The sequence below is a fragment of the Lagenorhynchus albirostris genome, chromosome 16 (assembly GCF_949774975.1).
Source record: "Lagenorhynchus albirostris chromosome 16, mLagAlb1.1, whole genome shotgun sequence".
Classification (NCBI taxonomy): Eukaryota; Metazoa; Chordata; class Mammalia; order Artiodactyla; family Delphinidae; genus Lagenorhynchus; species Lagenorhynchus albirostris.
Genome location: NC_083110.1, coordinates 13337747 through 13353815, shown reverse-complemented (window position 1 = coordinate 13353815; position 16069 = coordinate 13337747). Strand labels below are relative to the sequence as shown.

The window sequence follows — 16069 nt, the reverse complement described above, 5'->3', positions numbered from 1 at the left end:
TAGCATTTTCTTAGCAAAAGCATAACAAATAATAAAAGTAGGGTTTCTGTATTTTATAAACAGAGTAAATATCTTTGCTGTTTGTTCAAATGAACAAGTTAATGTTTTGGTTTAGTTCCTTTATATACTCTTTGTTTTAATGGTGAATCTTTTTAAGATTTGGCTTTGACATCTCCTTATTTTTATACTTTGGATATTTTGTTTTTGTCTCCCTCAGATTTTGGCTTGCAGACTGCCATCAAGTTTTAGAAACTGTGGGGTTAGCCACACAACTGTACAGAGAATTAATATGTGTTCCATATATGGCCAAGTTTGTTGTTTTTGCCAAAATGAATGATCCTGTAGAATCCTCTCTGCGATGTTTCTGCATGACAGATGATAAAGTGGACAAAACTTTAGAGCAGCAAGAGAATTTTGAGGAAGTTGCAAGAAGCAAAGATATTGAGGTACCTTGTTTACAGCAAGTGCTGTAAACAGTTACAGCACTTTCGGTTACATTCTCCAGACATTGAGTTTTCTTTTGAGGTCCTAATACAGCATGTACTATAAATATCAAATACATTATTGATTTTAGTTTTTGTTTTAAAATGTGATACAGATTCACTCTCAAATGATTTTAAATGTCTTCGAGGTTATCTTAGTTGGTTAAAATGTAGTACCAACGAATCTAGGTCATGGTTGCGATTTTCCTGTGGCCACTTGAGTTATTTTCATGTTCACTGTCTAGACACATCACCATGATTTTCCTTTTTCAATCACTGGATAAGTATCTAAGAGTCCAAAAAAACTTTCAAACTCTATGGGTAAGTGGTTGATATCAGGCACTTCCTCAAATATGTTTAAAGTTGGTAGAATAGAAATAAATCTAGATTTATATTTGGTAGAATAGAAATAAATCTATAATTCTGTCTTGTACATGTCCATGTTGCAGTTTCCAATCGCAGTTACTAATTGTGAACCGATAGAGTTATTTTTGTGGCAAATAGCACCACCAGAAGTAATTTCCCAATTACAAGACAAACGTGACATAGAAACATGTCGGTCTTTTAAGGTTATATGACTTAAAATCTCAGAATTCTTTCCATTTACCATTAAATTATGTATTTCTTTTACTCCAAAAGGTTCTGGAAGGAAAGCCTATTTATGTTGATTGTTATGGAAACCTGGCCGCACTTACCAAAGGAGGACAGCAACTTGTTTTTAACTTTTATGCTTTCAAAGAAAATAGACTGCCATTCTCCATCAAGGTAAATCACCTTCAAGAGAGACTCTGTGGATTTTCTTTTAAATGCTCTTAAAGAATAAAAAAGATTCTAATGATTTATTCAGTTGGAAATATCCCACCAAACTTAAATTCATAGGAAGAAAGTCAGATTTTTGTCCTAGTTCTACCTGAGTGTACTTTAGAGCCAGGAAAGCTTTATAATTAGTAAAAAGAGTCTCTACCTTTTAAACAGCTAAATGATCATTTATATGTAGGCAAATGTTTGTGAGACCAAGCAATCTAGAATAACAAAATGCATCCTATCTGGACTGCTCAGTAATCAAATAATGGATGAAATCCAAATTGATTGTTCAAGTTTCATCTTTATTTCTGGTGGAACCCGGGGACATTCTGGAGAGACCATCTTCCTCCTCAGAGAACCAGAGGACACAGGAGAATTGTTTTATTGTTATTACTATTTGCTGCTGTTATGGTTGCTAAAACTGAGGCTTTGAAAGAAAGAAATGATTAGACAGGAAGAAAATACATATAACTCAGACTGTACACTGGATTGTCAGGATGAGACCAGCAGACGTAACATTCCTGTGTTTGGACTAGGAACTGGGCATTCTAAATCTTGCTAGGTTTAAATGTGACTATGTCGGCTGAGCTGTAATCGTTATCACCTTTTCCCTTTACTATTCCTGGTTCTTGAAGGGCTCCATAAAACAAACACGCTTAACTCTTGTGCAGATGGGCAATCCTCAGAAAAGTCTCTTTCTGTAACTGTCAACTACCTAAATTCTTCTAGATTAGAGACACCAGCCAAGAGCCCTGCGGTCGTCTGTCTTTTCTGAAAGAACCAAAGACAACAAAAGGACTGCCTCAAACAGCTGTTTGCAACTTAAACATCACTCTGCCCGCACATAAAAAGGTATCTTTTAATACTGGCTTATTTTAACTTTCTTTCCCTGGCCTTGAAGAAGGGGGCCCTTGGTATGCAATTAAGGAATGCTTTGTAACATGATTAAAGCTCTTGAAACTCAAGTTTTATTAGTCTCTTTGTGTAGACTGACTAAGTCTTGTGACTGTGGTGTCAGATTCTTATGGTTTGTACGATTGAGTCCTCTGTTTATTGCTTCTGCTTCTGCTGGTAGTTCATAGATTTTGTTTGTTTTCAAATAATGTCACACATTAATTTGCCATGGATGTATAGCTTTGATATTTTTTGTTGGCTTCTTTTGGTTTGCTTTGCTTTCTAAAGCAGCTTGCATTTTGTGCTCCCTACTCAGTCCTTTTCATATCCTGATATTCTTTTCCCTGCTGTCCATTATAATATTCCTTGTCTCTGCAATGCATCTTGGAACCAAAAGGAGACAGAGTCAGATCAAGAGGATGAGGTAATATGAACACTTCTGCTTTTACTCTATCGGAGATAGAATAGAAATGGAACTGTATAAAAGAAGTTGCAGAGGGCTGAAGTGTGGGAAATGTATTATATTTTTGCAGATCTTAGCTTAAATGAGGTAAAGCATACTTTTCCTTAAAGAATAATTTACTCTTCCACATGTACAGAAGAGTACTTTAGTACAATCAATAGGATTAAAATCCAGCTAATGACTTAAAAAGAGGAGCTAAAGTTCTTTAAGCATTTTTTAAATGTGATAGATTGGCATGGATAAATATACGTTTGTGCATATTTTCACCTAGTATCCACTGTTATAACTTTTAAATCAAAGATGATGATAATGTATGACATTTTACATGTTTTATGTACTATAAAATATGCGCTCAGTGGCTATTGACAAATATTTGATATTCTATTTAAAGAAATTTATCTTGGCCATTTTTTAAGAGTATAATTGTTCAATTAAATTTTAAATAAACTTTTTCTTATAAGTTATCTCCTAGTATTTCTCCAAGTTATCAGACCACTGGATTTTTAAAACTCACACCTCAGTAGTAATAAATAGAATCAGTAGCCTTAAGACTCAGTAACATTACTTCAGTAAAACCATTAACCTCTTTTTAATCTCCTCGTCTACATTTTATGCCTATTAACATATAGAAACAACAGCAGTAATCATAATAATAAACTTTGTGTGCCTTTTTTTCCTTGAATGTACTCACAACGAGTGAGTGTACATCATGATATATGTGCTTTCAATACGAACAAATTTGGGAAAATTTACTGCTCAGCATCAGAAGTCTCTGTAGTGCTTGTCTTTTATTTGTAGTTCCCTGTAGTCTGCTGTGTTGGTGCTCTTATATTTTGCTAAATGATGGTTATTTGGCTAAGAATTGGGGTGGGGTTGTAGAACCACAGTAGGAAATTAGCATTTCCCTGAGGAAAATCCGTAAGAAGAAAAATAAGGATAAACAAGATATCAACATGCCATTCTACAGAATGTTTCAAAATGATGAAAATGTCACAAGGAAGTGGAACATAATCTTCCTCTTTTTTTTCTTTTCCAGAACGAGAAAACGGATAGACGACAGAGCTTTGCATCGTTGGCTTTACGTAAGCGCTACAGCTACTTGACTGAGCCTGGAATGAGTGAGTTTCCTAACACACTTACTAATCTATGTGGATTTTTATAAGAAGAGACATTTTTTCTATACTAACTGAACTTTGGGGTCATGTGAAAACCCAATGGCAGAAGAAAATTGCCGGTGGGAAAACTTTATCATGAGATCTAAGTAATATATTGTATATAGTTGGAGATGTGAGGTACAAACACCCCCAGATCGTAGCTTTAAAAGTGTTTTTAAGCCAGTAGCTATTTTTTTTTTAATTAGAAACATCTATCACTTGAATTTGAAAACCTTGATTTTACCTTGGTAGTTAACTGTGTTAGGAGATAATGTTGTACCAAGGTTGCTTTAAATCCGTGCTCAAAAGAGAAAATATTTACTTTCATCCATGTGGGACGGTATAAAGGATGATAAAGTAACTCTGGTCATCTCATTTTTCTTAATATATGTAGGTCATTATATCTTAGTCCTGATTCCTTTTTGTCCCAGTTGGCAAGAATTATATTTTCCTACCTTCTTGAGGTAGCACTTGTTTACTGATTTATGTTTCCTCCCTCCCTCTCTCTCTCCCCTTCCCTCTGCTCTTTATTAAATATCAGCTCTAAGGCTGGCCTTCACTAGACGGGTTAAACCCTTTTCTTCTCTCAGTGATTGTTTTGGTCCATTGTTGACTGGCTTGCAAGTATCAAGGCATAGGTTCATTCAGTCATATTCGTTCGTTCTCTCTGTCTCCCTCCCCCCTCCCTGTGTTTCCCTCATCCTTATGTTTATCACCTCTGGTGATCACTGCCTTCAAGATAATCCTCTCCACCAACAGGAACTAAGAGTGCTGAGAGCAGCAGTGTGTTTGACCGATGTAGCATGGTGCCACTTGAACCATCAGAGGAGGATTTATACAAAAATTATTTTTAAATTAGTGAATCATTTTTAGCTGCTTCCCATTACTCACAGTTACTTGAATTCAGGGAGGATTGGAAATTTACCAGTAAGAACCACAACTCTGGTTTTTCCCATCTTTCCTGAATTCTTGTTTCTGTGGGCCAACATAGCATATTAAATGTGCAGCAGGAAACTACTCTAATACTTCGCTCAGGTGGTCTTAGCATAATCTTCTGCAGTCTAGCTCCTGGAGTACATACTAGGGAAGCTTTTATATTCAGACACAAAATGGGGAGCATAAGAGAAAGGAAACCCAACCACTCTCATGAATGTTCTTCCAGATCTCTTTTTTCCTCTAGCATAAATGTCTAAATCTTTCCAAAACCATAAGAGCTGAAATTAACTCCCATTATGCTACAAAGCAGGGAACGTATGTGTGTATGTAACTAGATGGTTTTTCTATACAACTGAATCTCCTGGGTGGAAGTTTTCCTTGGGATACTCTTTTGCCCCAAAGCTAAGGTTCTCATGGTGTGGATGCTTGGCACTGCCAGGCAGTAGCCTTGGGCTTTGGACAGTCTCCATGGACCAGCTACTTGAGGTTGGGGTACCTCTGGGCAGGCAAGCTCCTATCCGATTTTGGTCCCTAAGGTATTTGTTTGAGGAATATATGAGTTGTAAGGTCAGGTGTGTGTGCTGAGACAATTGAATTTTTCCCACCTCTGAAAGGGTTGCTACTTCTTGGTTAGCTTCAGTTAAGGTAAATGTAGTTTGTCTTCCTTGACTTTTGATAGAAGGAAGAGGGTACTTTTCTCTCTGTTTTACGAGAGGGAACATAATGGTGGACAGAAGAATGGGAAGAACTAAGAAAGGACTAAAAGAAAACCTAAGGAAATGTTATGGCCCCTGAATTGGTGTTAGAACTCCAAGTGAAGGCAGCTTTTCCTGTACTACCCTGTCCTTTCCGACGCCCCCCTCCAGAAAAAAGATTCTGCTGTAATTCAGTGCCTGACACCCAGAATTCCCTTTGTTATAAAGGGTATCACAAAATATGTATCATTAAAGCATAAAATATGTAACTAATCAGTAAATGGGTTGCTTCGTGCAAAGTATAAAACCCTAGATGTGGTTCAGAAGACTGTTCTGCTTGGTGAAGCCAGACTTCAGTGGTAAAGGAGAGATGCTTTGCCAGTTTCTGGTAGTTATAAAAATAAGTTCTCTTGAGCCATTAAACGGAGCCCAAATCACTGAATTGAAGGAATCCCCAAACCTTCCATTTGCAGTGTGGTGTTTCCAAAATTAAGCCGATGTGGAGAATTGTGACTAGGAGGGGTAATGAATGGGTGAGTTTTTTCCTTAGTTCTTCCACTTTTCTTTAGAATAATATGTAAGCCTAGAAAAGGATATGTTCTGAATGTTTGAATTTAAATGTGCACCAGGAATGAAAATCTTCACCCTTGTGGGAGTCGCTGTTAATCCAAGGACTGGATTGTAGCAATGGCACGAGCACAGCACGAAGAGCGTAAAGATGAAGCAGATTCTCATTTCCTCTTCGAGTTTCACTCTTATTCTGAACACCAGTGCTTTCTGGAAGCGAAACTCTACTCAACTTTGACATAGAACGTTAGCCCTTGGCAGGCATTCCGAACCTCTGTGACCAGCTCAGTTTGTTTCCTAGAACTGTAGAAGTAGAGAGGACTCAGTGTGTGCTTGCTCTCCCCCAGCGAGGGTGCTTACCTCATTCGTATGTTTCTTATCCCATTGCCAGAAGAATGCTGGTACTAAATCCATCCTTCCTGGTGGTAGGTCTGCCTCATGGTTGCGCCAGTGTTCGAGGTATCCATGAGTCCCGTGAATATTCTGGGAAGGAACCAGAATTGCTCCCTTTGCTATCGATAAAATATATACACGGATATATACCGTATCCTACTGTAGAGAGTTAAATAGGGGGTGTTAAAAATATGACTGCTTTTAAGATTTCCCCCATGATACCTTTTGAGAATTAGAAGTAAATGGATTAGGAAAAATATCTGAGATAAACTATGTGCTTTTATCCGTAATGAAGACAACACCAGACATGGATATATTCAGTTGCAGATGGATTTTTCATATGCAGTATTAAATATTTTCCTAAAAAATCTCAAAAGGGGACTTCCCTGGCGGTCCTGTGGTTAAAAGACTCCGCACTTCCACTTTACGGGGCACGAGTTTGATCCCTGGTCAGGGAACTAAAGATCCCACAAGTTGCGAGGGGCGGCCAAAAAAAAAAAAAAAAAAAATCTCAAAAGGTACCAAGACTTCACATCTCATGGAAAAAGTGTACTCTTCTTTCTAAATACTCTTGTGAAAGTGTTTTTAAAGTTTACACATTGTGCATAATATGGCATAAAAATTGTATTACTTCTTTGGCTCGTTTGCCGTGATATATCGCGCATGAGAAAATGTTTTCAGTTGCTTTGCTTGCTTATGGTAACCATGAACCATATTTCTGGTTTTCTTTCCCCCCTTTGTGTGTGCGTACACATGCATTCTAAAATCATTTCATGTTACGTTCCTTTTTTCCTCACCAAAAGGAATATACTGCATGGAAAAGATAAATGCAAACATTCCTTTTGTTGTTTTTTTTTTCTTTTAAAATTCTGACTCAGAAAACTTCTTGCTCTTATTGGCTTTTTACGGGTGTGAAGCATAACCGAGTTGTGCATGGAAGATACAGATTTAAAATCCAGTGGCTTCACAGTTTGCACATCAGTTGCCTGTCACTTAAAAGTTATTTTGGATCCTGCATGAAATAGGCTTGAGTGGTTTTCTAAAATAAGAGTTTTAGACATTTCATGTATAGCTACGCACATTGATGTGGTTCTAAGTAGGTGCAATCTGTATCACCGAGAGGTCCAAGGAGATGGAACATTAGAACTTACTAAAATGAGAGTTATATGGTTGCACGAAACAAACATGTACCTATACGGGCAAAACAGAACGGCTACTGATATTTCAAAACCAGCACATAAGAAAGTCAATAGGAAGTAAGGGAATAGTTTTTCCATTGTGGTTATTTTTCTCATCATCGTTTCCTTGTGTTTTTTGTTTTCTTTGTATTTTTTCACTGTTGGCCTATTTGGTTGCAACGTGCTTTTTCTGTCTTTTCATTTCACACTGCTCTGTGTTTTACTTAGTTTTGTTTTTAACTTTGGATTAGTTATGTCTGTAGCAATTTTTTTTTCCTCTTAATTGTTCCTTTTGCCTCTTCCATTCTAAATCATGCAAACAATTGTACTTGCTTTTGTAATATTTCAAAGTTTACTGACCAATTTTTTTCTCTGGTCTCTCTGTTTCTCAACCATTTTTGTTGATTTTTGTGTTTGATTTCATTTTAAAATTTAAGAAACAGTTGAACGGAGCGCAGGACCAACGAGATCCCTCCCCACCACTTACTCATACAAGCCATTCTTTTCTGCAAGAGCATACCAGTCCTGCACAGCAGCTCCGATGACAGTGCCCGGGCCGGCCACGTCAGGCTTCACTTCCTTATCAAGTTCCTCCTCTAATACGCCATCAGCTTCTCCATTAAAATCAATATGGTCTGTTTCGACTCCTTCTCCAATCAAATCCACGTTAGGCGCATCAACTACATCTTCGGTTAAATCCATTAGTGATGTGGCATCTCCAATTAGATCCTTTCGGACAATTTCTTCGCCAATAAAAACAGTGGTGTCACAGTCTCCATACAATATCCAAGTTTCCTCTGGTACCCTGGTTAGAGCTCCCACAGTCACGGAGGCCTCGCCTTTAAAGGGGCTGGCATCCAATTCTACGTTTTCCTCTCGAACGTCCCCGGTGACTACAGCAGGATCTCTTTTGGAGAGGTCGTCCATTACCATGACACCCCCTGCTTCCCCCAAATCAAACATTAATATGTATTCCTCGAGTCTGCCATTTAAGTCAATTATCACATCCACAGCACCGCTAATATCTTCACCTTTAATGTCAGTGGTGTCTCCAGCTAAATCAACAGCTGATATCATTTCATCAGCTAAAGTTACGATGGCCTCTTCTCTCTCATCACCCGTGAAACAGATGCCTGGACACGCAGAGGTAGCATTAGTCAACGGATCTATTTCGCCTCTGAAATACCCATCATCTTCAACTCTAATTAACGGATGCAAAGCCACTGCCACGTTACAGGAAAAACTTGCTACAGCTACACACTCTGTGAGCTCTGTGGTTAATGGAGCCACTGACGCAGTTGAGAAAGTGTTCCCGACCACCACAGCAATGCCGTTTTCCCCACTCAGGTCATATGTTTCTCCAGCACCATCAGCTTTTCAGTCTCTAAGAACTCCTTCCGCAAGTGCACTCTATACATCCCTCGGGTCGTCGATATCTGCAACTACCTCATCTGTAACTTCATCAGTAATAACAGTGCCAGTATACTCTGTAGTCAATGTTTTGCCGGAACCAGCATTAAAGAAACTTCCAGACTCTAATTCACTTACAAAATCAGCAGCAGCCTTGCTGTCGCCCATTAAAACATTGACTACGGAGACACTTCCTCAGCCCCATTTCAATCGAACTTCATCTCCAGTTAAGTCATCTTTGTTCCTTGCACCATCTGCCCTCAAGCTGTCTACGCCATCTTCTCTGTCTTCCAGTCAGGAGATACTAAAAGACGTGGCTGAAATGAAGGAGGACCTAATGCGGATGACTGCAATACTCCAAACAGACGTGCCTGAGGAGAAGCCATTCCAACCTGAGCTCCCCAAAGAAGGGAGAATCGACGACGAAGAACCTTTCAAAATTGTCGAGAAAGTGAAGGAAGACTTAGTGAAAGTTAGTGAAATCCTTAAAAAGGATGTCTGTGTGGATAACAAGGGACCACCCAAATCACCAAAGAGTGACAACGGACATTCTCCCGAAGACGACTGGACAGAATTCAGTTCAGAAGAAATAAGAGAGGCAAGACAACAGGCTGCTGCGAGCCATTCTCCATCTCCGCCAGAGAGAGCGCAAGTTAAGGCAAAGGCTGCCTCCGACAAGGATTATAACTTGACCCAAGTTATCGATTACCTAACAAATGATATCGGGAGTAGTTCACTGACGAACTTCAAGTACAAGTTTGAGGATGCCAAGAAGGATGGTGAAGAGAGACAGAAACGAATTTTAAAACCAGCAATCGCCCTGCAGGAACACAAACTCAAAATGCCTCCAGCCTCCATGAGGTCTTCCACCTCCGAGAAGGAGTTATGTAAGATGGCCGATTCCTTCTTTGGAACAGATACTATTTTAGAGTCTCCAGATGACTTTTCTCAACATGACCAAGATAAAAGTCCCTTGTCTGACAGTGGCTTTGAAACAAGAAGTGAGAAAACACCTTCAGCCCCACAAAGCGCTGAAAGCACTGGTCCCAAACCACTTTTTCAGGAAGTCCCCATCCCTCCGGTCATTACAGAAACGAGAACTGAAGTGGTTCATGTTATCAGGAGCTATGAGCCCTCAGCTGGAGAGGCTCCCCCGTCCCAACCAGAGGAGCCCATGTCACCCAAACCGTCACCTACGTTTATGGAGCTGGAACCAAAGCCCACCGCTTCTAGTATTAAAGAAAAAGTCAAAGCGTTTCAAATGAAAACCAGTAGCGAAGAAGACGACCACAGTCACGTTCTGGGCAAAGGCATGCGTGTTAAAGAAGAGACTCACATAACCACGACCACCAGAATGGTTTATCATTCTCCACCAGGCAGTGAAGGCGCCTCTGAGAGAATTGAAGAAACCATGTCAGTCCACGACATCATGAAGGCCTTTCAGTCCGGGCGAGACCCTTCCAAAGAGCTGGCAGGTCTGTTTGAACATAAGTCGGCAGTGTCCCCAGACGTTCACAAGTCTGCTGCTGAAACCTCAGCCCAGCACGCAGAGAAGGACAACCAAATGAAACCCAAACTGGAGCGTATAATAGAAGTCCACATCGAAAAAGGTAACCAAGCTGAGCCCACTGAAGTCATTATTAGAGAAACAAAAAAGCATCCCGAAAAGGAAATGTATGTATATCAGAAAGACTTATCCCGGGGAGATATTAACCTAAAAGATTTTCTGCCAGAAAAACACGATGCTTTTCCTTGTTCAGAGGAACAGGGTCAGCAAGAAGAAGAAGAACTCACTGCTGAAGAGTCGTTGCCTTCTTATCTGGAGTCTTCCAGAGTAAACACTCCCGTGTCCCAAGAAGAAGATAGTCGCCCTAGTTCTGCTCAGCTCATATCTGATGACTCTTATAAAACACTGAAGCTTTGGAGTCAGCACTCAATAGAATACCATGACGATGAGTTGTCAGAACTAAGAGGGGAATCTTACAGGTTTGCTGAGAAAATGCTTCTGTCAGAAAAGCTAGATGTGTCTCATTCTGATACCGAGGAATCAGTTACAGACCATGCGGGACCCCCTAGCTCAGAGTTACAGGGGTCTGATAAGCGGGCCAGAGAAAAAGTAGTCACTGCCCCCAAAAAAGAAATTCTCTCCAAAATCTATAAAGATGTGTCTGAAAATGGTGTAGGTAAAGTGTCTAAGGATGAGCATTTTGATAAAGTGACAGTGTTGCACTATTCTGGCGATGTTAGTAGTCCAAAACATGCCATGTGGATGCGCTTTGCTGAGGACAGATTAGACAGAGGTAGAGAGAAGTTGATATACGAAGATAGGGTGGACAGGACCGTGAAGGAAGCTGAAGAAAAACTGACTGAAGTGTCACAGTTTTTTCGTGACAGAACCGAAAAGCTCAATGATGAACTGCAGTCCCCAGAGAAAAAGCCACACCCTAGGAATGGCAAAGAATACTCATCTCAAAGCTCTACCGGTAGCAGCCCTGAGAAAGCACTGCTGACAGAACTGCTGGCCAACAGTGACGAGTGGGTCAAGGCGAGGCAGCGTGGCTGTGACAGACAAGGCTTCCCCAGAGCCGACGAGAAGGACGCAGTCAGTCTGCCCAGCAGCCCGGAGGTGGTTCCTTCCCAACAGACTGAGGATAGCAAGTCCACAGAGGAAGCCAAAGGAAGTCGTTCACAGAGCAAAGAATCAGAAGGGCCCCAGTCTGGGTTTCAGCTCAAACAATCGAAACTCAGTTCCATTAGATTAAAATTTGAACAAGGCGCGCAGGCCAAAAGTAAGGACGTTTCTCAAGAAGACACAAAGCCGGATGGCCAATCCAGAATCCCAGTTAAAAAAATCCAGGAGAGCAAGCTACCTGTCTACCAAGTGTTCGCTAGAGAGAAACAGCAGAAGGCCACAGACCCTTTGGATGATAGTGTCCCTATGCAAAAAGATCTTACGGTATTCAGAGCTAAAGATGAGCATGTTCAGAGCCATGAAACGGTTGTAAATGATTTGGGCTCTGATGATGTGAAAAAACAGAGAACTGAAATCTCAAGTAAAGCAATGCCTGACTATTTTTCTGAGCAACAGCCTAAGGACTTGGCATGTCACGTAACCGCAGAATTAGCAACCAAGGGACCATGGGACAAAAAGGTCTTTAGAACGTGGGAAAGTCCTGGAGCCACTAACAATAAGTCGCAGAAAGAGAAACTTTCGCATGTACTTGTTCATGATGTAAGAGAGAATCACGTTGGTCACCCTGAGAGTAAAACTGTTGATCAGAGGGATGAATTTCTGTCTGTGACTGAGAGAGAACACAAATTGTTAACAAACGGCTCTCTCTCAGAAATTAAGGAAATGACTGTAAAATCTCCCTCCAAAAAAGTCTTATACAGGGAATACGGTGTTAAAGACGGGGAACATCCAGGTGGATCTCTTGACCAACCTTCCAGGAGAAGTGAGAGCTCGGCAGTGTCGCACATCCCAGTCAGGGCTGCGGAGGAAAGGAGGACGCCGTCTTCTGACATTCCCGATGGTTTTTGCAAGCAGTCGACATTTCCAAAACATGAACTATCACAAAAGTTATCCCACTCAAGTATGAGTAAAGAGACAGCTGAGACACAGCACTTTAATGCTACAGAAGATGAAAAAGTTACCTATTCAGAAATCAGCAAAGTTTCCAAACGTCAGAGTTACGTAGGCTTATGCCCGCCTCTCAATGAAACCGAGCTCTCCCCGACCAAGTCTCCTGATTCTCTAGAGTTTAGCCCAGGAAAGGAATCGCCCTCTAGTGATGTACTCGACCACAGTCCCATTGATGGATTGGAAAAAGTTGCACCACTGGCCCAGACGGAGGGAGGGAAAGAGATAAAAACTTTACCTGTTTATGTCAGTTTTGTACAGGTGGGGAAGCAGTATGAAAAGGAGATACAACAAGGAGGTGTAAAAAAAATCATAAGTCAGGAATGTAAGACGGTACAAGAGACCAGGGGGACCTTTTATACAACTAGACAGCAAAAGCAACCCCCTTCTCCCCAGGCTAGTCCCGAAGATGATACTCTAGAGCAAGTGTCCTTTCTAGACAGCTCTGGGAAAAGCCCTTTAACCCCAGAGACGCCCAGTTCAGAGGAAGTGAGTTATGAATTTACATCTAAGACACCCGACTCGCTTATAGCTTATATACCAGGCAAACCCAGCCCAATTCCCGAGGTTTCGGAGGAATCTGAGGAGGAGGGACAGGCCAGGTCAGCCTCCTTACAGCAGACTGCAGTGGAGGAGCCGGCAGCAGTCGGGCGCCACGCGCCTAGCAGTGTGAGCACAGACTCTAACCAAAGGCTCAGAGCTAACAGGGTTGCCTACATTGAATTTCCCCCGCCTCCACCGCTGGATGCAGACCAGATGGAGTCCGATAGGAAACATCCTTACCTCCCTGAAAGAGAGGCTGACATGACTGAAGTCAGTCTGCAAGACGAGCATGACAAGTACCGGCTGGCGGAACCGGTCATCAGGGTGCAGCCGCCTTCCCCAGTTCCTCCTGGGGCGGACATCAGTGACTCCAGCGATGACGAATCCCTTTATCAACCAGTCCCGGTCAAAAAATACACCTTCAAGTTAAAGGAGGTCGACGACGAACAAAAAGAAGTGACAAAATCCAAAGCCTCCGCTGAAAAGGCTTCCACCCAGAAAGAATCAGAAATGAATGGATCTGGAAAAGATACTGAATTTGGCCTTGGCCTTGATTCACCTCAGAATGAAACGGCCCAGAATGGGAACAACGACCAGTCCATCACAGAGTGTTCCATTGCCACCACGGCAGAGTTTTCTCACGATACAGATGCCACAGAGATCGACTCTCTGGACGGCTACGACCTGCAAGATGAAGATGACGGCTTGACAGAGAGTGATTCTAAATTCCCAAGTCAAACCCTGGAGCTGAAGAAAGATGTCTGGAACACGGAGGGCATTCTGAAGCCAGCTGATCGCTCCTTTAGCCAAAGCAAGTTGGAAGTTATCCAGGAGGAGGAGGGAAGGGTGGGGCCAGATGAAGAGAAGCCACCTTCCAAAAGCCCTTCATCTGAAAAGACTCCCGCTAAGACTGATCAGAAGTCGGGGGCCCAGTTTTTCACACTAGAAGGCAGACATCCTGACAGATCAGTGTTTCCTGATACTTATTTCAGTTACAAAGTAGATGAAGAATTTGCCACTCCTTTTAAGACAGTAGCTACCAAAGGTCTAGATTTTGACCCCTGGTCTAATAACCGAGGGGATGATGACGTTTATGACAGTAAATCACGGGAAGACGAAACTAAGCCATTTGGTCTGGCTGTGGAAGACCGCTCTCCAGCCACCACCCCTGATACAACGCCAGCCCGAACGCCAACTGACGAAAGTACCCCTACTAGTGAGCCTAACCCCTTCCCATTTCATGAAGGAAAAATGTTTGAGATGACTCGCAGTGGTGCAATTGACATGAGCAAGAGGGATTTTGTGGAAGAGAGGCTCCAATTTTTCCAGATTGGTGAGCATACTTCTGAAGGGAAGTCAGGGGACCCGGGGGAAGGGGATAAAAGTACAGTCACTGCCATACCACAGCCACAGGCAGGGGACACCACTGTAGAAACCAATCTAGAGGGAAATGTAGAGGCACCTACAGTGGAACCTAACCCCAGCATCCCGACCAGCGGAGAGTGTCAGGAAGGCACATCCGGTAGCGGCTCCCAGGAGAAAGCAGCAGCAGCGGCCACTAACACCTCTAAACTTGACCCCAAGTTGCGCACGCCTATAAAGATGGGAATTTCTGCGTCCACCATGACCTTGAAGAAAGAAGGCCCTGGAGAAGTGACAGATAAGATAGAAGCTGTGATGACCAGTGGTCAGGGATTAGAGAATGAACCTGTAACAGTGATTTCAAATACAGCCGATAGCCACATGGGCGTTAGGCCCCAAGAAAAACATGATTTTCAAAAAGATAACTTTAATAACAACAACAATTTGGATTCTTCCACTATACAGACAGATAACATTACAAGTCACGTAGTTCTGACAGAACATTCTGCACCCACTTGTACCACAGAGAGAGCTAACCCAGTGAAAAGCTCATCAGGAAAAAGGACAGGGGTACTGCAAGGACACTGTGTGAGAGAGAAACAGAAAGTTCTCGGAGAGCAGCAAAAGACAAAGGAATCAATAGGGATTAGGCGAAAATCCAAACTTCCCATAAAGGCCACTTCACCAAAAGATCTCTTCCCACCAGATCATATGCCAAACATTCATGTGAGTAAAATGAAGCAGGTTAGTCAATCTGAGAAAACCAAAACCCTTACTGCTTCTTCACGTGTAGATGTAAAGTCCAGAATTCCAGTGAAGAATACACACAGGGAAAACACAGGTTCAGTTAGAAAACCGTGTGCTACACAAAAGCAGGGGCAGCCAGACAGAGGCAAGGCCAAACAGCTTCCATCCAAGTTGCCAGTAAAGGTAAGATCCACCTGTGTCACCACCGTCACCACCACCACCACCACCACCACAGTTAAAGTTAGGAAAAGTCAGCTTAAGGAAGTATGTAAACACTCCATTGAATATTTTAAGGGAATTAGTGGTGAGACCTTAAAGCTTGTGGACCGCCTCTCGGAAGAAGACAAAAAGATGCAGTCCGAGTTGTCCGATGAGGAAGACAGTACCTCGAGAAACACGTCGTTGTCCGAGCCTTCCCGGGGTGGCCAGCCTTCGGTTACAGCGAAGTCTGCTAGAGATAAGAAAACAGAGGCAGCACCTTTAAAATCAAAGAGTGAAAAGGCCGGCAGTGAGAAATGGAGCAGTAGGAGGACTGGTGAGAATGAAGGCAGTCAGGTCTCTCGAGCACTCTTTGCTCACATCCTGGAGAACGAGCATAGTTTGTAAACACTTTCCAACTCGTAGACCCTAGTGCATGAACTGTTGTGATTGCCTGTGGAGTGACTTAACCGTAGTTTCTCATTCTGTCATTGTCATCTGTACGTGCTGTCTATATACTCTTCTTTCTTCCTCTTAACCCAACGACACTGTAGACAGCTAGGGAAGCATGCTGAAGATATCGGTGTCATTCAAGATGAGCAA

The 16069-nt window shown here is 42.0% G+C and overlaps 1 protein-coding gene across 1 annotated transcript in view; it reads left to right on the top strand.

Annotated features, from left to right (window-relative positions):
* Nucleotides 1–16069, top strand: part of ANK3 (ankyrin 3) — a 329557-nt gene that overhangs the window by 274690 nt on the left and 38798 nt on the right. Inside the window, 6 exon segments of the mRNA XM_060126942.1 lie at nucleotides 218–446; nucleotides 1122–1247; nucleotides 2016–2138; nucleotides 2578–2604; nucleotides 3680–3761; nucleotides 8010–15803. Of these exon segments, the coding sequence (XP_059982925.1) occupies nucleotides 218–446; nucleotides 1122–1247; nucleotides 2016–2138; nucleotides 2578–2604; nucleotides 3680–3761; nucleotides 8010–15803 (8381 nt within the window).